The 23,431-nt window shown below is 59.0% G+C and overlaps 2 protein-coding genes across 2 annotated transcripts in view; both read right to left on the bottom strand.

Moving 5' to 3' along the window:
- Nucleotides 1-15,097, bottom strand: part of UBAC1 (UBA domain containing 1) — a 235,497-nt gene extending 220,400 nt beyond the window's left edge. The window contains exon 1 of the mRNA XM_067742737.1: nt 15,062-15,097. Within this exon, the coding sequence (XP_067598838.1) occupies nt 15,062-15,082 (21 nt within the window). The 5' untranslated portion in view covers nt 15,083-15,097. The remainder of the gene's footprint in view (nt 1-15,061) is intronic.
- Nucleotides 1-19,520, bottom strand: part of QSOX2 (quiescin sulfhydryl oxidase 2) — a 29,058-nt gene extending 9,538 nt beyond the window's left edge. The window contains exons 1-9 of the mRNA XM_067742718.1: nt 19,161-19,520; nt 8,223-8,323; nt 6,617-6,665; nt 5,906-6,011; nt 5,681-5,771; nt 4,069-4,214; nt 2,685-2,819; nt 2,348-2,477; nt 232-354 (exon numbers count right to left, since the gene is read on the bottom strand). Of these exons, the coding sequence (XP_067598819.1) occupies nt 232-354; nt 2,348-2,477; nt 2,685-2,819; nt 4,069-4,214; nt 5,681-5,771; nt 5,906-6,011; nt 6,617-6,665; nt 8,223-8,323; nt 19,161-19,491 (1,212 nt within the window). The 5' untranslated portion in view covers nt 19,492-19,520. The remainder of the gene's footprint in view (nt 1-231; nt 355-2,347; nt 2,478-2,684; nt 2,820-4,068; nt 4,215-5,680; nt 5,772-5,905; nt 6,012-6,616; nt 6,666-8,222; nt 8,324-19,160) is intronic.
- Between the last annotated feature and the right edge of the window lie 3,911 nt (nt 19,521-23,431).

Here is a 23,431-nt window from a genome sequence, read left to right as displayed (position 1 = left end):
CTTTAAGTGTGAACTCTAGATGAGTTCACTAAAAAAACAGAAAACAAACCCTAATGCTTCACTGCCTGACAAAAGCCCCATCGTCTCGGTTGGCTGTCTGTCCCAGACCCAGGCAGAGGGAGCTGGAGGTTGCCGTAGAAACCGGGCTGCAGAACCGGGGAGGGAGACTGGCGGTGCATCGGCCGAGGGCAGGTGCGGGGTCCCCCATGCTCGTCGAAGGGGCTGCCTCACCCGCATCTTGTTGTTGACCAGGTCGAGGACGGCGTCGTAGGGGATCCTGTCCAGGGGCAGGCTGGCCAGCCACTCCTGCAGCGTCTCCAGCAGCTTCCTGACCGGTGGCCGCCCGGGGAACAGCTGAGCAGGGAAGACCACACTCAAGGACGGGTCGGGAAGCGGCCCCCACGGCGCGGCCTCCCAGCGGCGGAGAGCGGGCCTGCCCTGCCCTGGACCCACCAGCTGGAGGGAGCAAGCGTCTCCAGTCCACCCAGGCTCCGACGGAGAACAGGGGTGGGGGTCTCTGGGGGAACTAGAGTTTCCCCAGAACACAGACAAGGGGAAGCCCGCACTGGACCCCATTCCTGCAGCTCCACCACCGCCCGGCACCCGGGACACAGCCACGCGTCCTCAGGCCCAGCGGCCACTTCACGACAACGGACCACACGGCCGCCGGGGGCCTTATTCATCACGTTGTCAAGGGCTTGTGGGCCTTTCTGAAATCACTGCCTACTCATCCCACGCTCCTCATGGTAATTCACGCTAATCCCGCCCGCTGTCCTGACACTCCCTCGCCTCCCCCGCTGCCAGCTCTGACTGTCAGACTAACTGGAAAAGGTATGCACACCCCTGAGGCTTCCACGCAAAGTGCCACTGCTGGCTAACTCCACGTCGACACTCAGGCCGCGCTGGCGGCCCGGGAGGCCTCGAGTGCAAGGATCCCAGCGGTCCTGCAGTCCTTCTGTGATGAACTTCGATTAGATGCTGCCAATGAAATGTGCAAATTCAAGGCTGAAAGAGCTCTTAGAAACCTGGGCTGAGACCTTACTAACAACGGTGCTGAGACAGATGTCGCTGCCTCAGCTACAGGAACAGCCAGAGCGGAAACATCGCATCTTCAGCTCTGCAAAATCTGGGTCTTGCCAACATTGGTTCCAGGGCACCATGACCAACGGACCAGCATTTAAAGTTTAAGTAAAGGGTAGAAAAGTTATTCAGAATAATTTATGCTGATCTGACTCACAGGCTCTGCCCACGTGTGGAGCCCTCCAGCGTGACGCTGGACTGGAACGAGGGCAGAGAACGCGAGGCACGTGCGCAGCAAGACCCCTGTCCCGACGCGGAGGGCGGGGGGGGCGTCCCTAAGGAACGAGGACAGTGGGGGGCTCCGACCTCTGCGGGCGCAGCGTGAGGAGAACTCTCTAAACAGCTTCCGTTTATTCATTTGAAACAAATCAGGTGACTCCTTATTCCCTTAAACGTAAATTCGACTTCCTGAGTTTCTTCAAAGATCTTACAGCGTGAGTAAACCCTGACCAGCGGAAGTGTTGGCTGTGAAGCACCTTGTCAGGAACCGCACACACGTGGCAAGGGAAACCTTTCAGAATTAAGCTTCCTTATCTCTTAGGTAACAACAGTGTTATGAAGGGTGGCCTCTGGAGACAGCTGCCGTAGCCAGCGCAAGCCCAAAGGTGACCAAAGGAGACCAACAGCGCGCGGGGCGTGTCTAGGGCCTGGGCTACCTCAGAGAGACCTGAGAGAGGAAGGGCCACGGCCAGGGCTGCTGGGCCAACAGAACAGGGGCCCAGGTCCACTCCCAGGGAAGAGGGATGACCGACTGCTCCAACCTCTGCCCAGCGCAGGGGCTCTGGGCCCAGAAAAACACCACAAGCCTGGACTTGCAGCTCTGGAGCTATGAGTTCTTGGCAGGAATGCAACCCCGACAGCCGCTCCCCTCTAAACGTGAGCTGACACAGCAGCCACCGTGTGCCCCCCGCCCAGGGCCCACCCGACACGACACCGCAGGCCGCAGCCGTCTTCCTGCCCGGAGGCCCGCCGCTCCCCACCTCTCCTCCCAGCTTCCCGACGCACAGGCCTCCTGCCCACTCCCCGCTCGTCCTGCTGGCCCTCAGGCCTTCCCCGGCCACCGCTCGCCCCGAGCCGGCAGGGCCCTCTGACCGCGGCGCTGCCCTGCCCAGTCCCCATCCCCCTGCCCCCCCCCACCCCCGCCGAGTGCGCGGGCGTCTCCACGTGGCCAGGAGCTTTGTGCCCCGCAGGCCCCCAGCACACGGCAGGCGTCTGGGTGAGTGGAAGACGGGCGAGGTCGTGTGGTCAAGTCCAGACGCCCATGCACCTTGGCCAGGACGGTGACGAAGTCCTTGAGTGTCTTCAGCTCGGCCCCGGCCAGGGACCTGCGGGCTGCCAGCTCCACCCTCAGGAGGTGGTGCAGCCCCGATTCCAGGTCAGCCGCGTACAGCTTCGACCTGGGAGGAAACGCTACAAGGTCAGTGTGGGCGCCTCTCTCTTCACGTAGATTCCCGCATGCTGGCTCCTACCCCAGAGGGACGCCACCCCGGGGAGACAACGCGGAGAATCCCCGAGCGCTGGCGGGCGGCTGGCGGGCTTCTGAACGAGCGGCCCTGCAGTGACCCCCGGACCCCCAGCCACACGCTCCCGGCAGCTTCGCTCACCTGTCAAATTCCCTCCACACCACGGCTTCAGAGGTGTCTTCTTTGCTTGGTTTTTCAGGCAATGAAAGCGATTTCTTCCTCACATCCGGCAATGACTTCAAGTAAGAGGAGAAAAACGATCGGAGAGGCTTCCCGCTGCGAGAAAGAGGAGGGCAGGGCACGGGCTCGGAGGCGGGCTTCGGCGGGCCGGCCCCCGTCCGCAGGCGCCTTGTGGCCCCAGGGTCAGAGCAGCCCTCCCTCTGTAACTCCAGGGTGACGTGCACCACCCAGCCCAGCCATTCTCTGGGCATCTCCTGCAGGTTATCTTGGGCGGGGTGGGATGGTGGCAAAGCCCGGGCCTCGGGGAGCTGGCCCCTCACCTGAGAACGTTTAACATCCCCACCGAACAAAAATGAATCGTAGCACTACGCTGGTTTCGGCACCTGCCAAGATCAGCTTTATCCTGTGCTTCCGACATCCTCTGCCCACAGGCTGCCAGCTCCGCGTGGGCGTCCGGAGCCGGGCGGGGAGGGGGAAGGAGCGCCCAGCCCCTCCTCACAGCCCGGTGGCTCCTGGGCACTGCAGAGTGGCCCCTCCACTGGCGGAGAGTGGAGGGCTGTGAAGGCCGTTACTGTGCCCTCCCCAGGTAGCTCAGGGGCCCCCCAAAGGGTCCAGAGCTTATTTTCATTCCCCAAAGGAGAACGCAGCAGTTACTGGTAAAAATATCAACGTCACTTTATGTTGAGGGTGTAGAGATGACGCTCTGAATGTGAAAATGCTGAGGGTGCACAGGTGACGCTCTGAATGTAAAACGAGCTTTTTCTCCGAAACAAGATAGCAGTTTGCTCAAGGAAGGTCTGCTGTAGAGCCGGGCGCCCCCGGTAAGACCTCCTGGCTTACCCTGAATTCCATTTTTTTTAAAGAATAGAAAATACACCCAAGGAACTACGGCATGCTTGAGGCTCCTGGGGGCAGCACCCTCGGTGCCCCAGCTAAACTTCCCAGAGACTGAGACAGGAGCCCCGAGGGAGGAAAGTGCCCGCCTTCTCGCCGCCGTGTCCACACGCGGTGCCTCGCCAAGAGCTCCGGGGCCGCGGGCGAGGCTGGCCTGGGGCCTCCGGCGTGAGGCTGGGGGGCCAGGCAGGCAGCTCACCTCCCCGCCTGTGACGCTCTCCCAGCCGCGCCTCAACTTGCTTCCTCTCCAGCCGAGCTTATCTTACGGGCGTGCAGGCACCCAGCGCAGAGGCCAGCGGCATTTTCACGATGGTGCTGCTGGTGTCAGCAAGGCGAGCGCCCGTGTGGGGCCTGCAGCCGGTCTCCCCCACCACCCCACACAGCAGTGAGCGCCCAGGGGCTGGGGGTGTCGGTGGCGTCACAAACATCCCTGAAGCCAGACTCTACTTACACGGTAACTAATCCGTGGGACCCGTTTGGGTAAATCAAGTAACACGAGGGGACAGAAGAAACACCGAGCTTCTGCAGAAAGGCTTTATCCCAGCCCAGCGCTCTCTTCACCTCGATGTTCTCGTAGGGAATCAAGTCTAAGATCACCTGGGCAACGAGAAAGTAGGTTGCTTCGCTGTGGACTGCAGGGTCCTCCGGAAATGGACTGACGAACGCAGCTTCTCACAGCATCGCAGCTCATCCCCTCTAAGCCAGACCACCGACATCCCTGTTCTGTGGCCCCTTCAGGCCCCCGACTGTCGCACGGCAGGAACTACAGCCTCCTCACCGAGCAGACCATCAGAGGGGTCTGGGCTGTGCTCCTCACACATCCTCCAAGGCCCTCAGTCGTCAGACAGGGACGGTCAGCCCCACGTAAGCTGGGGCCGCGCCCCAGCCTCCAGCTTCCCCTCCACCCTCGGGGCCTGCGTTGGGAGGCTGACAGCGTCCCCGGTCAGCCGTTCCTCCCTCCAGAGCTGCCCAGTCCAGGGCTGCTGAGGCTGAAGGCGCAGTGGTGGGGGGCAGTGGCAGTGGGACCCCCGGGTGGCATCTCAGGAGCTAGAAGAGAGTGAAAGACTAACAGCAAGCCCCAGGCATGCCACCCGGACAGTCGGGTGCGGAACCACCTCTCTCTCAGGAGCGACAGAGCCGTGTCCCAACCAGGGGCCTTGCTGAGAGCAGGAACCGGGCACCCACCTGGCAGCCAAAGCCCCACCGGGACCACCACCCTTCCTTCCCAGAGCCCCAACCTCGGAAGAACAGTCGAGAGGCCAGCAGAGGGAGGAACATGGCACCCGGGGCTAAGTTCCGGAGTGAGGTGTCTTCTCTCATCCCTAGGAGACCTCGGGGTGAAGGATCCCTGTCCTCCAGCCCGGCTCCTGGCACCTGGATTTTACTGAGACTTTGCCAAAGGCAAGGGCTTCAGACCCACACGTGTGAAGTGACAACAAAGCAAAGATTCACGACAGAAACACTGTTTTCCAGAACCTGGGATTTGGCAAAAAAGTTGGGAGTTCAGAACACAGCAAAGAAAAGATCTTGATCATGACGCCTAGGAGGGCTCCCCTGGTGGCGCAGTGGTTGAGAGTCCGCCTGCCGATGCAGGGGACGCGGGTTCGTGCCCCGGTCCGGGAGGATCCCACATGCCGCAGAGCGGCTGGGCCCGTGAGCCATGGCCGCTGAGCCTGCGCGTCCGGAGCCTGTGCTCCGCAACGCGAGAGGCCGCAGCGGTGAGAGGCCCGCGCACCAGAAAATAAATAAATAAATAAATAACGCCTAGGAAAGAGAGAATGCCCTCAGGGAAGACGCGCGTCCCGAGGGCCAGGTCTGCCGTGAGTCCCTCCTGGCCACCCCCCGGGGGACCAGGCCCCCCACCCAGAGGACCAGGCTGCACTCGGGAGCTGCTTCCTCTCCCCTTGGAGGCACAGCCTCACCCCAACAGGCTTCTCTGTAACCAGTGCGTCTGCTGAATAACACAAACGCCAATTCCGAGAATACGACAGATCAGGCGGACGTAGTTACTGCCTCACAGGAATCTGACACAGACCCGACACTGGAAGAGGCGCAGACAGTACCTCACGTCCAACGTAGGAGCTGTTGCTTTCAAATAAGACAGCCACGTAACGGCCGCCGCTGTTGTCAATGAGAGAAAGAACGTCCCTGGGCCTTTGAAGAGGAAAAGAGGCTTTCAGTGCTTTCAAGGCCATCGCAGACCAGTGCCCACGTCACTTAATGCAAGTCGCTACTTTACACAATTACACTCAGCTTGCAGCGCGCCACCTTTCTACAGCACTACGCACCGAATGGGGTTCAAAGACGGGCACCCGGGAGGCCTGCCTTCGTCCGTGTGGCTCTGCAGGAAGTCGATCATCGTGTGCCGCACCGTCTGCGGCTCTCTGTCCGGCCCTGCAGGGCGGCACCCACCGTCACGGCCGCGTCTGCCTGCCGAGCGCCCGTCCCACCCCAGGGCCCCGATAGGGCGAGCGCACACGGCCGTGGATGCACATGCCGGGAGGCCTCTCAGCAACCAGCGTGGGAATCGGTGGGCTCCAGGGACACACGGCCACGGGGGGGCACCCCCCCCCCCACGCACACGCACGCGGCCTGGAGACAGAGGCATGTGTCCATCTACACCAAGTTCAGAGGCAGGCAGACTGCCCTCACTGTGGGCTCCTGGGGGGAGCTGGGGGGGATCACTGACAAAAATTCATCGGGGTGCCCTTGTGATGTGTGCACTTCTCAAACTTTTCTTTTTTCCAGAAAAGTTTACTTAAGAAAATAAATTTCCCACCGTATTTGCCAAGGAAGGCAAAGCACAGAAGAAAGAATTCTCGCTGCAACTAGGACCGTTTGAACCCTTACAGGAAAGGAAGGGCCGATGTGCCGACGTAAACGCGCCAAAGCCGGGGTGAGGGGCAGACCCAGCCAGGGCGTGTTCTCGCCTCACGTGAACAGATTCATCTAAGGGGGAAGGGATCTAGGACGGTAAAATAGAACACTTAGGTCCTTACCTTTAAAATCTTCTCCAGTTGTAAAGTCCTTTGCAAATGCTTTAAAATACTAAGAAGAAAAACAGAACAAATAAGCAACAGCCTTGCCTGGCGTCTGTGTGAACGTTTAACCTTTAAGCAACAAAACGACATCGTCTCTGAGAGCTTTAGTCCCTTTGTTCCAGACACGTGACGTTGACTGACGACGAACCACATTTCTGTGTGCTTCTGTGGACGCCAGTGCTTCCCTCCAGACTCGCGAGCGGCTGCTCAGTGCCAAGCGGAACCCCGCTCTTTAGGGCCGGAGCTCTGGCAGACGGCGCATCCCCTAAAGGCTCCTGGTGCTACATGTTCGCGGTATGTCCGCTCAACGACACAAAAACTCCTAGGGACGAGGGCAGGCACTATATCAAGTGTCTCTGAGCAGAACAAAAGGACTTTACATCAAAATTAAAAACTTTCTTCATTAAAAGACACAGTAAAGACAGTGGAAACAGTGACAGGCTGGGTGCTGACACCCCCGGACACGCATAGCTGAAGGAGGGCGAGTGTCGGGAAGACACAGGACTCCTGTAAATCAGTCAGAAAAGCACACACGGGGGAGAGGAAAACGGGCAAATGACACCAACAGACAGGGCCACCCGCGGAGTAGTGATCACTCCCTGTCACCCGTCAGCAGGGAAGGCCCAGCACCGCACTCCAGGCCGGCGCCAGGCGGCACAGGACACACACACGAGTGCCCGGCAGCTCAGGGCCCGTGGCGGTAAACCGTGCTGCTGGCGGAGCCCAGCCCCACCCAGCGTGCGGGTGATTCTAGCAACGTCCTGTTAGGAAAGAGGCGGCCCGAAGCTCACACATAGCACACAGAGCCCTGTGTGTAAAGCTGAAACAAAGTAAGACAGGAAAATAAAAGAGCAACACGTTTCGACACGGGGCTCAAGGGGAGGGTGACTCTGGTGGGGCTGGGGCACCAGGCCGACCAGTGGGCATGGCCCAGCCAGGAGACGGATGCACGGCTGTCACCAGGTCAACACTTAGAGGAGAAGCATCTGACGCTGCACAATAGAGAGCGTGGGATGTGAGGGCTGAGAGGCTGGGGGGTCTCCAAGCTTCTCAGAGGTCACTTCCATAGCTCAGCATGTTCCCTGAGATGTAAAGTCACCGTGATGCGCTCGGGTGCAGGCGAGTGACCGCACACGCGCGCACACAGACCTGGGTCTGCTTCTCAGCTTCCAGTCCGCCCCCTAGTGGGAGAGACAGGGACAGGCCTGTGTGAGGGACAGCCGTGCAGGCACACGGCCGGGCAGGCCGGCCACACGCCGGCTCCCAGACCCATCGCCGCCGCACACCGACACCTGGGGGCTTCAGACCGGCTCTCAGGGCAGCCCCCGGCCATTCCCCCACCCGCAGGCCTCACCCACCTCCCCTCGCTGGGTGAAAGCAGGAGCTGCGGGTACCGTCCCACCACGACACGGGCAACCCAGCAGGGTGGGAGGAGAGGCGCCCCTCTGCAAACAGAACCCCCCACGTTTCAAGACGCCCGCCCCAAATGCTGAAAGCGCAGCAATTACACAGCTGGTGGGTTTCAACCTAAAGCCGCCGCCACGCGCAGGGAGGAGGTTCTCACCCGGAAGGTGGGGTAGAAGTGGATCTCGTAGGCGCGGCACACCTCGTGGTTCTTCTCTTCCGCACAGTCCAGGGCGGCGACTCGGATGGCAGCGGCCCAGTCTGAAAAGCAGGAGTGAGACCGTCAGTGCGGGCCCGTCCCCACGGTCCACCCAGGCCCGCAGCCTCGCGGGCCATTCCGCAAGCCCGTCCACGCTCGGGACAGTCCTGAGCTGAGCTGGGAAAGAGGATGGGACCCTCATCAGCGCTGTTGCCCAACCTGCAAATCGCCCCGCGGCCTCCTCGGTCTCCTAATTAAACGACGCCGAGACGGATGAGAGCGCTGGGAACAGAGGGCGGCCATCAGCCCGTGGCCGGCCCTCCGTCAGGGACACCGAGCCAGTGTTTACAGTTTAACTGGACGCACGTGGTCCAGGCCATTTAGCCAGAACGTTCCCGTGTACTCACTCGAACGAAAGGAAAGGCCGGCAGCGTCTGGCCCCCGGTCTTTCAGGCCAGAGACACAGCTAGCTGTGTGCAAACACCAAGGAAGCGGTTCCGAACCCTTTCCCCGAGGCCCTTCCCACACCCTCAGACACTGCTGCCGTTCTCGGGAGTAGAAAAGGCGGTTTCAAATATCTTTTTTCCTACCTTTAATATCAACACTTAACCAGCTCACAGTTGAGTCCTGTTTCACTCAAACCCTGCGCCCCTTCCCAGCGGTGCCAAGTGGGCCTCCGCCAGCCAGTCGTTTCAACATAGCCGACCCCGCGCCTCCAAAAGGGAAGAGCTGCTTTCCCAGCACAAGCGTCCTCCGGGCGCCACACCAGCTCAGACCAACATGCTTCGGCAGCAACAAACATCTGGTCGGGAGTCCAATCTTCCTAACTGTCCCATTTTTGCTTACTTTGTTTAAATCGCGTCCAAACAAGGCCCGTCTTCTACACCCGCGGTCTCCCACCATCTGGATTTTGTGAGTGCCCCCTGCCCCCGGGGTTTTCCGTAAACACGCGGACCTAGATCTCAGCTTTGGGGGAGAACAGTTCCCAGGTGGTGTGGCATTCTTCCAACAGGAGATGGGTGACCTCTGGCTGCCTTCCTTCTTGCTGACACCTCCCCTCCCCCGCCCGCTGCAGGCCAGACGGCGGGCGGGGGCAGTTTGTACAGACGAAGCTGTGCCCTGGAGACCCCGAGGCGCGGCTCACCCAGCGGTAAGGGCGGAGCTCGTCCCTTCGGTCACCAGCTTCCAAGGAGCGGTCTCCCCAGCATCCTCCAGTGAGGTTTTCCCTTTAAAGATTTGCTCCCTTCCTCTGGGACGGTAAGATTCCCAAATGTTTCCTGGCTCCTTGCCTACAGGGGGATGGGCTGCAGGGGAAGCAAGATGAGCTGGCGGCCTCTGCAGACACACAGAGGAGCAGAGAAGCACCCGGGCAGGACCGGCTGGAGGGGACGGGCCAGGGACGGGGCGAGTCCCGCTAGCTGCCGTCTGCACCATGTGACTTCTGAGTGGGAACTGACAACGGTCCATCCCTGAGGCGCTGGTGAGTTCCGACAGACACCGCCCATCTAAACTAGTCATCTGGTTATAAATCACGCCAAACGGGTTTTCTCTGAGTGTTGCTATGACCTGAGACTCCAGAGGTTGTATTAAAAGCATGCCTGGAAGGAGAGAGAAAATGCTGCCCATCACTAAATTTATGCAAACATGACGGCTTCTACATACCAGCAATTCAATCATTACTTTTTTTTTCCACCTCATACACTACTTTTGCTTAAAAATACATGCCTTTGGGACTTCCCTGGAGGTCCAGTGGTTAAGATTTCACCTTCCAATGCAGGGGGTGCAGGTTCGATCCCTGGTCGGGGAGCTAAGATCCCACATGCCTCAGGGCCAAAAAACCAAAACACAGAATAGAAGCAATACTGTAACAAACTCAGTAAAGATTTCAAAAACGGTCCACATTAAAAAAAAAAATCTTATAAAAAAAACATGCCTTTTTCCTCTGTAATTATACAAAATATTTACCGACGTTAATATAATGCAAAGAATCAAGTAAAAAAAAAAAACAAAAAACAAAACCAAAGTTCTGCTTTCACAGTCAATGACCGAATAGTGTTGCACTTAATGTGGCCTCAGTGAAACCGGTTCATCTCGAGGACATTTAAATGGATGGAAAACAAAAATCACAGAGCCCTCCCAAATCACAGGTCACATCTTTCTGCAGTCTCCAATTACAAGGACCTGAGGAAGAACAGTTAATACTCTCATCCACTTAGTGCGGCAGAGGCCCAGACGCAGGACAAGATGCACGGCTGGCAGGTTGCTGGGCTCCCAGGGCCACCTCCGCCCCGGCGGCCGGGCTGTGGGTGTACTCGCCACCGCGCTCCTGCTACCTCCTCCCCGGCGCACAGACACAGGGCTTCAGGGCTTACTGAGAATCTCCATGGCACACTTTCACTCCATCTTCAAAAAAAGTGCTCTAGGACCCAGACAGAAAGAAAACGGAAAACTGCTTCAAGAGCTGACATTATGCACACAAGGAAGCCAGCCCCGGACAGAAAAAGCCGTTCACGAGGGTGCAGTTTTCACGGTGGGACTTGGGCCCACTTTTTTGTTTTTCAGATTTTTCTTAATAAGCATGTGTTATAGAAATAAATGTAGAAAACTTGGGAACCTCAGGGTACCTGCGGGGGCCGCGTGTTACGCGTCTGTGCACCGCAGGCCGCGCGTCCTGTTCCTCAGCTCACACCTCCCAGGATTCCCGGTGCAGGAGGCTGCAGACAGCACCCAGCACAGCTGCCACGCGCGGCCGCAGGGAGAGGAGGCCGCAGGCCCGGGTGCCGGCCCTCCCAACTCTAACGCGGCGCTGGCTTCACACACGGCCCCGCTTCAACAGCTCCGCGACCGCAAACGAGAACCGCGGGCTCCACGGGCTGCTTGGCAAGCAGAGCAAAGTCGGGGCCCGGTGCCCACCCCAGCCTGAGACTCTGCCCGGCCAGCGCGGGGACACCGGCCCCACCACGACGCGCCCGGCTCTCAGCCCACAGGACACAGTCCTCGGGCGGACGCTGTCCTCTGAGTGGCCGGCCACGTTCCTCCTCAGTGTCACACACGTCGCCTCCTCACAGGGGCCATCCCTGGCCCTGCCCAGGAGCGGTCGCCAGGGCAAGAGAAGCCCCGCCAGCCTCTCTTCCCAAGCGGAGCAAGTTCACAGGTCACGCGCTGTGGGGCCTGCCTGGCGGGCAGCTGGCTCTTACGCAGGAGGGTCCTGGAGCTCCGCCCGAGGTCCAGTCGGCTCGGTGGCTGCAGAGCCCGCGGCCCGCCGTCCAGGCAGGCAGAGAAGACGCCGCACCCCAGGCACCCGGCCCACCCTCCACCGAAGCGGAGGGTCCCCCCAGGATCTTCTCCACGCTTGGTCCTGCTGCCTCCAGACAAAGACATGCCCCACTTCCAACTCGGCACCCCCCGACGCTGCCACCCTAACGCCCGCCCCCCCAAACCCTCAGACGGTCACACGTGGAATGAAGCAGCCGTTTCCTCTGACAACTTCTTTAAAAGGCCCTGCACAACGTGGCCCCTTCTTAAACGTACAGACAACCCTTGTACTCCCAACACATCTCACACCTTCTCTTCACTAGACGTGGGCCACCCCAGAGGGCAGGAGCCCGTTCGCGAGCGTGGCATCCCACCCCGACCACAGGATGCAGCCACGTCACGGGCCGGAACGCATGGACGGGGCCAGGCCGACCCGCACGACGCGCCTGTGCCGCGAGGGCCGCTGTCACCTCCTCCCTCCTGCTCAGGACTCAGCTCTCAAGGCAGCTCTACTGCTCGCGACCCCGGGCAAGCCTCACAGCCAAGCCTGGGAGGCGACTGTCTCCCTTCCTGCTCTACCGGCGAGGAAGCGGCTCCAGGTCCCCACGGGATGGCCGAGGGGGGCGGGGCGTTCTGCCCTGGAGCTGTGCCGGGCCGGACCTCTGGGCAGTAGCCAGGAGGGCAGAGGAGACCGCCAGGCAGGGAACCTCCCCACCTCCTGTTACATTCATGACACACGGACCTCGAGCTCGCTTTTCCTTGCTTTTGGCCACATGGCATGTGGGATCCTAGTTCCCCGACCAGGGACCAAACCCGCGCCCTCTGCAGTGGAAGCGCAGGGTCTTAACCACTGGACTGCCAGGGAAGGCCCAAGCGTGCTTCTCTACGAAGTCTCCAGGCAGGGCAGCCCGCCCTCAACTGGCAGGTCACCCTCGTCCAGCTCTGCATCAACTCGCACCTTCCCAGTGAAAAGGTGGAAAATTCTTCTTGGCCTGACGCAGGGGATGCTCGGGTGGGGAAACAGGCTTTGCTGGGGGTGGGCGCCCGCATGCACCGGCACCCTAGGAGCCCTCCTGGGAGGGAGTCAGTGTGCACCCACCATCCCTTCAAGCTGGGACCGGGCCGCCGCCCTGAATGGACCCCGAAGGTCCCCCAGCCTCACTGTGTCCCACCCCAATGCGGCAGGCAGTGCCGGACAGCATAAGGACACCCGGCCAGAGGCAGAGCGTCCGGCCCACACCCACTCTGCCACCAGGTTTCGAGGAGCTGGGAAGCTTAGGAGTCTCCTTGTGCCTGTGTCACCCCAGCTGTAAAACAGAGACTAGATTACACCTTCCTACTCAGGTTTTTGGCCTCCAAAGCGCCTTCAAGTGTCCCAGGCACCCAGTAGGTAGACCCAGCCCTTCAAAATAGGGTACAGCTGCCAGTGGCTTCGAAATGAAAAAGAAAAAAAAGTTGAGGTGTTACCTGAAAAAGCAACGGTGCCTCAGGAGCAGTCCGGCCACGCTGAAATGCTTTGTGGGACGTTTAAGAAAAACTTACACTGGCCTAGTCCTTCCTTGGACACCTCTAATAGATGGAATGCTCGGTAAAGTTACTAGCATGAGGGGTCCCTACACTGAGTCCATCCTAAGTCAGTATCAGGTATAAGTTTCAAAAAGCTAAGAGCATGACTCATACATTGCAGAGGGAACAGGTGTCACACATGCCCTTGACCGGGTGACTGAAGGACCCGTTCGGGGTGAGAGAGGACCAAGCACATGGCCACCAGCACCAGCCCAGCTGAGACAGAGCTGGCCAGCGCCAGCAGGGTTCCCTTTCCCACTGGACAGAAGGGATTTGCATCTCTGCCCAATCAGGTCTGTGAGTTCACTGAGGCTGGGTCTGAGCCCTGAACTAACAGTCATTAAGCAAAGGTCAGAACCTGGGGATGAGGCCACATGACACTGAGAGGACACGAGTCCCACCCTTCTGTCCAAGTTTTACGTGTGTCTCAACAGCAGGATGTGGAAGAAAACTAGCCCGACTGGGCAGTGCCTGGCCAAGGGCAGGAACGGCAGCTGGGCCCTGGAAACGAACACGACAGTGCGGCCACAGAGCCCCGGGCTGCCAGCTGTTTCACTTGGCAAGTCTGGGCCAAACCCCATCTACCCCAGAGTGCACTCCACCTGGAAGGCCGTCCTTCCTCCCGTTCGCAAAAGGACGCTACCCCCCAAACACCTGAACGCTCTGGACGACAAGCGCTACTACCCTCCACAACCCACCCCCCGAGCCCCTCAGCCCCTCACGAAGTGAGCTGGCGCGGGGTGGGGCACCTCCCATCCCCGTGACACTCCCGCCGGCCAGTGGGCCTCTGGCCCTCAGTCCTCCAGGGAGCAGCTGGGGATCCTCCAGAGGAAGCAGGTCGTGCGGCCCCGGCTGAAAGCTACTCCTCCTCTGCTGGCCCGGAGGAGGGAGAGCACGGCTCCCCCGGCCCCTTTCGAGCTGGACCCTCTGGGCGCGCCCCAGCCCTGCCGTGCCCCTACGTGGCGGGCCCCTCGCTCAGCGGCCCTGCCCTGCGCCGCTCCCACCGCCCCATTCCCCTTCCCAGGACTTACCCCCCCAACCCACTGCCCGTGCTGCCCGCTTTCTGTTCACTGTCCGCACCTCCCCCCAAGGACGGGGTCCATGGGAGGGGGAACGCACTTGGATTAATGCAGAGCCGGAGTCCGACGCTGCTCCGGCAGGGCGCACGCTGGCGGGCAGAGGACAGCCCCCTGCCCGGCCCGAGGGCTCCCGCGTCCACAGGCGGCCGGGGCTCCACTCCAGACGGCGAACCCCGTCGGGGGGCAGCCTGGGGCGGGGCCTGCCCACACCACACACGGAGCCGTGGGAAGGCCCGGAAGGAGGCAAATGAGGGAGAATTTCGGTTATAGAGGCGCCAGCAGCCACTGCAAGTATCCCAGCAGATGGACGGCATTCACGCCACACAAAAGGGAGACAGTCTATTTTATCAAATAAAATGCAAACCACTTCAGAGGTTGAGCTTCGGGGTCTTCGCCCATTCAGCTGGTACCCTCCCCTCCTCCTGCCTCTCCCACCTGTTGGGACCCCACCACACAAAGGAGAGAAGCGCTCTAAACCGAATGCAAATTGCCTGCTTTCAGGACGAGACAGCGTCAGCCACCCCCAACTAGACACGGGGGTGAAGCGCGCCAGCTGCGAGGCAGGGAGGCCGCCAGAGCCTCCACAGGGAGCTGTGGTGAGGCCCGCGCCCGTTCCGCACTCCCACTCGTGAGCCCGTCTGTTTTCAGTACCACAGGCTTAAAAAATACTCGTGAAACAATTAAGCTTTTATGCACAGTGGACTAAAATTTATTTCAAGTTTCCTTGTCAAGTAACCATATTACTTAACCTAACAGGATTAAACTTTTCACCGTTACTTGTCGAGTTCTAATAAAACATCTATAAAAGTCTGATTTACGGTTAAGCAACAACTGCTCTAGAAGATGATTACGGTGCAGATGAAGTGACCTCCGAGGCCTGAACGGGCGCAGCCGAGCGCAGTGCTTAAGGCCCGGCTCCATCCCGGCCTCCTCGCCCTCCTGGCCCTCGGCAAGTCAGGGCAACGCTGGCCTTTCTGATCCCACATTCCAGCTGCTGGAGGACGCTCTGGTCCCTGCACACGCCCCTTCCTGGACGAGCAAAGGGCTGCTTAGACAAGCTCCAAGTTCAGGCTGCAAACCAGGACACACAGGCCTCGGCAGAAACTAAGCCTCACGCTAAGGAGCACGCGTTACACACGAGCCCCCAGAGCAGCCTGGAGTTGGGCGCCCTGCCTCAGCCTCGCCACGGGGCAGAGGGCCGGGACTGGGTCTCCAGCGTCCTTTCATCCCCCGAGTTCACCCGGTGTGGTTAAGCTGACACTGTACGTGGTCCCGCAGGCTTTGCAGTGAGCCCACTGGACGCGGACAGGCTCCTGCTGGCTGGAGGCTGTGCATCGCGAGGCAGGAAAAGCCCCCAAGATGGGTAAGGTCCCTGACTCGCCTGCAAAGCCCAGGCAGGCCGGCGGCATTTACCACCAGGGCTCCTTCACTCAGTGTCGCGGGCTTCACACAGCGGCGGTGTCCCTCTGGACCTGGTCGCAATGAAGTCTGGGTCTTGCAGACAAGTCTTGGTGGCGGGAGCCCACGACAAGCTTTGCTGGGCCCGTAACGGGGGAGGGAGGGGGAGCACCCCTGCCCACCCACCTCTCTGGGGTCCAGGTGAGCTCCCGTTCCAACAGCACCCCCTCCTCCCTCAGTCCCGCCTCCTTCTGCGGTGCACAGGTAATGACCCGTGGGGAACACCAGGTGGTCTAGTTCACATCCACGAAGCCTGCGGCCACGCTGACCAGGAGACTGCTGGTGATGAAGAGCTCACTGGGAGGTGAGACCAAGCCCGGCAGCAAGAAGGGGCCCGGCTGTCCCCGCAGATGCCAGGAGCGAGCCGTCAGGGCTCTGGTGCCCCCGGCCTGCCACTCAACCGTGTGACCACACGTGGGTGACGGGAAGAGAAGGGGTGTGCGGCGGGTACCTGCCTGCCAGCTCCGGGCGCCCCTCTGAGTCTCTCATCAAGAATTCTGGGGCCAATGACAGAAAACCTGTCCCTGCTTCCCTGGTGCTCTTCCCCAAAGACAGAGCGGAGGAGAGATGGGCCGGGACAGACACCAGGACCCGGTGATGATGACAGGGACACTCCTTGCCTTGACAAATCTCGGCGGTGGCGGGCTGCCCCCCACACAGGTGTCTCAGCTCCCACCTCAAGAGGAAGCGGCACCACCAGCTGAGCTAACATCACAGCTCTGGGCAAAAGGGTTTTCAGGGACGCGGCAGGGTTTTGTTTTGCGAAGGACTTAGAAGTGACAGGCCTGAGCCAGATCTACACAAACGCTGGGAGGACAGCTGGCACCCAACAGCAGATCTTCTGTTGGTTAAGCCATCTTCTTCGAAGGAAAAACAATTATTTTTAAACCTTGAAAATACCAGCGAAGAGCTAAAGTTCAATCCAAACCTTTTAGGAAAACAAAGGTGTCCCTAAGCTGTGCACAGAGAGGCCCTGCCGAGCGGAGGAGTCCCGCCTTCTGCAGACCCCCACCCACTCTGAGCAAGTGGAAGAGGCCACTTAGGAGGCGCTCGTGGGGGGACAGCAGGGGAAGCAGGTGCTCCTCTAGCTCAGTAACCACCCCCCCCAGGCAATCTCAAGCCAGGGAGTAGAGGCTGTACTGTAACCACCCACCTTCTAGAAGCCACAGTGCTGTCGAGACTGGGGTGGGGGGCAGATGGGGCAAGCTGGCTGGACACTGCATTTCAAGAGGGGTGGGAAGAGGCACCTGACGGGCCTAGTCCAAGGCCTGCGTGCCCCGGGGACTCACCGGACACTCCAATTCACAAGTGACTGAGCCGGCCCAAAGCAGTGACAGCGGGAGTGATGACTGCGCTCAGACTGGCCCCTGTGGGCGCTGGGCGCCCCCTCCCCTGCGTGGCGGCCCGCGGCCAGAAGAAGACGCTGGGCAGAGGGGCTGCGCCAGCCTCCTCAGTGAGGGCGAGAGCACTTCTTCCCAACGCGTTCCACGGGGACTTCGCGGGAATGAGGCACCGGAAGGGCCCTGTGGCCAGTCACGTGGGACCCCAGGGCCAAGTAACGGGTTCCTTTACTGGGGAGTTCTCGTGTGTGGACAGCCACGAGGGGGTATTGCGTAAGCCACGCTTCCGCCCCCTTTGGGCACAGGCCCATCCCTGCAGTTGTCCTGCAGGGTTACTGTCCCTGAGCACAGAAATCCTCCACCTCTGGGGCTCGTGCTGACGGGACGCCAGGCCTCACGCCCAGAGCTTCTGATCCAGCAGGCCTGGGCTGGGCCGACCAAGTCCCCAGGTGAGCTCTCTCTGGGGACCCCAAGTGCCAAGGCTCTGCCTCCAGTCAGAGCTGGTGCTCGGGAGCCCCCCAGGCAGTTTGGCTCTCAGGGCCCCCTGGCCGCCGCTGCCCTCACCCTGCCCCGCCTGCCCTGTCTTCCGAGCCACAGCTGTTTCTCACTCAGCCACATCTCCTGTCTCAGGCCTGCTCTTCCTGCTTTGACTTGTAGGATGTCCAACTCATTTAAGATAACCTTATTTAGCTAACAGTTAAGTTAATCACACCATTAGGTATGAGTTTTACTAGTTTCGGTTCCAAAAACAACTTTCCTTCTGAGTTCCAGGGACAATTTTCAAGGCTCCTTACATGCTGGTTCAACTATGAAATAGTTTGCGACACTCAAAGCTGGTTTATAACATTTATATTTCAGACACTAAACTGCAACAATTAAAATATGCACAGAATAGGTGACAAACGTCTTGCCAGAGCGACCCGCGTTTTAATTTACCTGTGTTTCCGCCGCCCAGTGACAAAAGAGAATTGCAAAGTCCTCTGTTTGGTGTCAAAGCAAAGGCTTAAAAAAAAAAACCTACTAAGGAGTAAAACGTCCGTTTCATAGTCTCTGATTTCAGTTCTGACCAGTGCCAAACACTAGGGACTCAAGAAAACATTAGATCAAAGAGCAGACCCTTTAGAATCAACAGGCCCCAACACCCTAAGGCAAAAGGAGGCGCATCTAAAAATAATCATTTACAGTCATGCACAAAAGCCCTATTTAGACTTTTTTAAAGTTTCCTTATGAGTCTGTCTAGATATGAAAAAATCACAACAGGGTTGGATGTAAAACTAAAGTGCAGGAAGAGAACCTAGCAATTTGTTGCTCTCTTGCCCGCTGAAATACATAATTAGAGGTCAGCTCAACCTCAGCAAGAGCCCTGCCAAACCCAGCTCTTGCCGGAGACCAGCTCCCACTTCAGAGCAATTCGCATTCCGTTCTGAAGCGTGGCCCGCTTGCAGGGAGGCTGCAGCAAAACGCCTAACTGGCTACAACTCTGCCATTTAGAGCGGCCAATAGCCTAGTGACCGATTAGCAATTTGCAACATGACAAAGGTGCCAAACATCAATAAACTGTGGGAACATGACCAGAAGTTTGGTGGGTGACAGATTTATCCAAGGCTGCACGTCCATGAACAAGGAACCAACCAATGAAAGGCTTTGAAGGTCTTTTTCTGCTTCTATAGAGAAGTCTCCAGCACAGTTGGACATCTATGTTGTGGACACTCTGAGTATCCACTATATATGCTCAGCTAACCAAACCTGAAGAGGATGAAGAAGGACTTACAGGGAAAATAGCTTGGAAGAGGAATGGGGATGCTCAAAGAATGAGTCGTCTAGGCACTGGAGTGGAATTACTGAGGATGGCGTGCACGTCGGGACACAGCTGGGATAAAGGCCTGGGGCGTTAATGAAGGTCTTAGGGGCTCAAAACTAGGGGTCTGGAGAGCTAGGCGATAATGGGAAGGCCTCCCTGTCCCTAGCTGTGGAGTGAGGGCTGGAGGAGAAGGGTTCTTGTCATTCTGACTTAAAACGCCCGACTTCCCAAGATCTCACCGGTCAGATGGGAGATATACCCCGGGGTGCGGGCCAGCGGCGGCCTATGCGAGGTGCCCCCGTAGGGCAACGGGAAAGGGGCCTGAGAGGCTGCCGCGAGCCGGAGGGCAGGTGCCAGGCCGAGCGGCCGGGGTCGAGTCCCGCGCGGGGGCGCGCCTCACCTCGCACGTCCCCGGCCAGGGCCCGCCAGGTGGGCGCGTAGCCGATGCAGTGGCCGCACCACGAGGAGTAGAACTGCACGAGCCACGCGGCGGAGCTGTTGGCCGTGGCCCCGCGCACGCTGCCGCTGTCCAGCACCCACACGGCGTCCTCGCCCGCGCGGTACAGCCGCGCCGCGCCACCCGCGCCTGGCCCCGCCGCCGCCGCCAGCAGCACGAGCAGTGGGGGCAGCCGCGAGGGCCGCGCCGGGGGCGGGCGCCGGACTCGGGCCTCCGACCCCGCCGGGGCTCCCGGGCTGCGCGCCGCCGACACCGACGTCCCGGCCGCCGCCATGTTGGGAGTGCCGCGCCGCGCCTGACCTTTCACCCTGGCAACCGCCGTCACGTGCGCCGCGCGCGCCCGGCCCCTCCTCCAGCGCCCGGCCCCGCCCCCACCGCCGGAGACCAGGCCCCGCCCCCAGCTCCGCCCGCTCCCGGCCCCGGCTCCCAGGCGCCCCTCAGTCCCGGACCCTGAGCGCCAGGCACCGACTCGCCCCTCCTCCAGCCCCCTGGTCACGCCTCCTGCCCCGCCCCTGAGCTCATGGCCCCTCCCCAACCTCCTGGCCACGCCTTCGGACCCCGCCCCCTAGCGCCGGCTCCGCCCCTCCTTGCCCCGCCCCCACTATCACCGCCTCCGCAGACACACACCCCCCCCTCCCCACCCCAAGCTGGGATGGGGTCGCCCCATTTAGCAAGTGAAGGTACCGGACGCTCAGTTAAATGTGAATTTCAAATAAACGGAGAGCTGTTTTTTGTTTTGGGGTTTTTTTTCGAGAGTTGTTTTTAAGTCTAAGTATGTATCATACCTGAAATGCAAATTTAATGCGACATACTTAGACTTCAAAACGATCCGCTGTTTAAATGAAATTCACATTTTATTGCGCGTCCTGTGTTTTCTCTGGCAACACTGCCTGCGGCTTCAGAGGGTCTGCAACGCTGACCTTGACTTTTTAATATGATATTTTAACTCATAAAATGTAACAAAACACCCGCACAAACTCAGATGTGTTACAGAGGTAAATTTTAGAGCGTTCGGGGATGACTTCTCTGCGCACCTAAGAAATAGAGATTCCTACGGCTTGTTTGCTCAATATAACAGCAGACCTGTTTTTTCAATGCTATTCCTAATTGTTTTATGCATATCAAGATTTTCTCTGAACTGTGTGACCAAAACAGAAAAGAAAGGAAGTGGACCACAGAGCGGACGTGAGTCAGCATCCGTTGGCCCGGAAGGTCGAATTCTCACGTTCCAGGCCACCTCATTCTTATGTGTGATTGTTAAATATGTAAATGATATGATCTGAACACAAGCTACATTTATAGCAATGCAATCCTCTCTCTGCCCTTTACATTGTGAGGTTCTGTGTAAGATTTTGTCTGAAAAGAGCTTTGTTGTTTTTGTCTCAGACAAGGGTTAGAAAACCCTGGTTAAGATGATCCAAACCAAAGGGCCCCTGGACGAGGCACTTGTGCCCCCTCCCCATTCATTCTTCCTGCCTTCCTTCACTAACATTCGCTGGGCTTCTGCTCAACACCAAGCCCTGGAGACAAGGCCAAGCCCGAGTGCCACTGGGTCTGCGTTCCAGGAGAGAGACCCAAAACAAATAAACAAGTAAGGTGAAGTTAAGCGCCATAAAAAGCAGTAAAGCAGGGCGGGAGGAGGGGGCTGCACACAGGGGGTCAGGAAGGCCTCTCTGAGAAGGAGGCCGTGGGTGAAGGAGGTGAGGAGAGGCAAGCAGCCCAGGCAGAGGAACTGCATGTGCAAAGGCCCTGAGGCAGAAGGGGCGAGCGTGTTGGAAGGACAGCAAACCAGGGGAAGAGAAGACGCCGGAGAAGCTTGAGGGGCCATCGCCGCCCTCCAAGACCCAGTAGGGCTCAGGCAAGGGGTGGGCGGTGGTGCTGGCGAGAAGGATTAGACTTCGGGTATGTAAGAAGGTAGGACACATGGTGGATTAAATCCAGGGTATGTGACAAAGAGGCCACATTTGCCTGCCGGGCTTCGGCCGGAGCAGCCGGAAGAACGAAGCTGCCCTTGGCTGAGATGGAAGACTGTAGGGGAGGGGATGGGAGAGCAGTGCAGAGGTGAGAGTGGAGATCAAAGTTGCCCTGGCCCTGTTGAATTCCAGAGATCTTTTCAACACCTGCAGTTGGTGTCGGGCTACTGGTTGGCTGCGTGAGGCTGGGGCTCAGACGGTAAGTCGGGGCTGGTTGAGGTCCCCACAGGAGGAAGCGAGAGGGCTGGCCACATGCTGAGCCCTGGGCCTGTGGCTGCAGGGCTGAGGAGAGGAGGGGACCAGAGGAGCAGTGGCGGGGGTGGGGGGGTAGGAGAACATGTGGAGATCAAGACGGAGCAGCGAGTGGGTTTGGTCTGGGGGGTTGGCTCATCACCACCACCACCACCCCCCACCTTCAGGCTGGGAGGGATGGCCACGAAGTCCTATGGTGATTGTTGAGCAAACAGACCTGGATCTGATCGTGCAGTTGGCAAAGATGGTCAAGGCCGGGCTGGCGGGAAGGAGTCTAGGCCTCACCTGCACACCTGCTTCACTCTTCTAGGAGGGGCTTAGCTTTTTTTTTTTTTTAATTTATTTATTTGTTTTTATTTTTGGCTGCGTTGGGTCTTCGTTGCTGTGCGCAGGCTTTCTCTAGTTGTGGTGAGTGGGGGCTACTCCGCTGTGGTGCGGGGGCTCCTCATTGTCGTGCCTTCTCTTGCTGTGGAGCACGCAGCCTTCGTAGTTGTGGCGCATGGACTCAGTAGTTGTGGCTTGTGGGCTCTAGAGAGCAGGCTCAGTAGCTGTGGCACACCGGCTCAGTTGTTGTGGCTCACAGGCTTGGTTGCTCCACGGCATGTGGGATCTTCCTGGACCAGGGCTCGAACCTGTGTCCCTTGCATTGGCAGGTGGATCCTTTTTTTTTTGGCAGGTGGATTCTTAACCACTGCACCACCAGGGAAGCCCAAGGGTCTTAGCTTTTGAACACTGTCTTGGTCTGCTCAGGCTGCCGTAACAGAACACTGCAGACCAGGCAGCTTAAACAAAAGACACTTATTTACTTCTCACGGGCTGGATGTCCGAGATCAGGGTACAGGCATTGTCAGTTTCTGGTGAGGACTCACTTCCTGGCTGGCAGACGGCCGGCCGCTTCTCGCCTGTGCTCACCTGGCCCTTCCTCTGTGCTGTGTGTGGACGGAGGAGAGGGGGCTTTCTGGTCTCTTCTCGTAAGGTCACTAACCTCATCGTGGGGGCCCCACCCTCATGACCTCATCAAACCCTGATCACCTCCCAAAGGTGCCTCGTAACACCATCCCATTGGGGCTTAGGGCTTCAACATAGGAATTCTGGGGGGAACAAAATTCAGGCCTTAGGAGACACTCAAGGCCACTTGGAAGGACCGTGCCCCTTCCCTCCCCAGGTTCAAGACCCACTGTCACTCACAGCTCTTTCTTTAGGCCTCGTGTCCCCCTCCAGACCCTGAGGGGGGTGGAGGGGAGGTCTCTGGGACCCCTGCTCTCTGGGGCAGCCAGTGGGCCCATGTGCTGCTTCAGCACAGCGCTGGGAGGCTGCACCCGAAAAACAACACCACAGTTTCTCAAATCCAAAGGGCCTCTGGCCCTAGAACACACGATTGATTTAATGGCAAGTTCTTAGGAAAAGCATATGCTTTGATTGTACAATGCAGCCAAATGCGGAAACAGTGAAACGCGGGGGTGGGGTTGTGTCTGAGGAGGGTGAAAACTTACGAGGATTAGCCAGGCCCTGCTGCCCTGCTGAAGCCCGGCGCCGCTCCTCAAGTCAGCTCCTCCTCCCTGCTGGTGAGCCGCCCCAGCAATCGTATGTGCCGCTAGTGGGGCGGCACGTATCACAGACAATTCTCAGATGTGTGAGACGCACCCTGAGTTCAAAGGGATTGAAATGTCGGGAAGTGTTGCATCTTAGCGCTGATGAAATGAGACATTGGTCTTCCTATTTTACAGAGGGGAAAACTGAGGCTCGGAGAGCCGAGTGCCGTGGTTCAGGATGCCTGGAACGTATGTGGCAGAGGGACTCTCAAACCCGGGTGCCCCCAACACCTGGAGGGCCAGCCCGTTCTGACGCCGGTGACAAAGGCAGAGCCCCCTTCCCAGCCCTGAGTCTCCTCCCTGGTCATCATCCTGGTCATGCCAGCTAGTGTCCGGCTGAATGGACATGAGCCCTGGAGGGCAGGGCCAGCTGTCCCTTCTCTGAGCGGCCCCCCCC

This window comes from Pseudorca crassidens, chromosome 7 (genome assembly GCF_039906515.1).
Source record: "Pseudorca crassidens isolate mPseCra1 chromosome 7, mPseCra1.hap1, whole genome shotgun sequence".
NCBI lineage: Eukaryota > Metazoa > Chordata > Mammalia > Artiodactyla > Delphinidae > Pseudorca > Pseudorca crassidens.
Note: the sequence above shows the minus strand (reverse complement) of the source record. Positions and strands in the feature narration are given on the sequence as shown.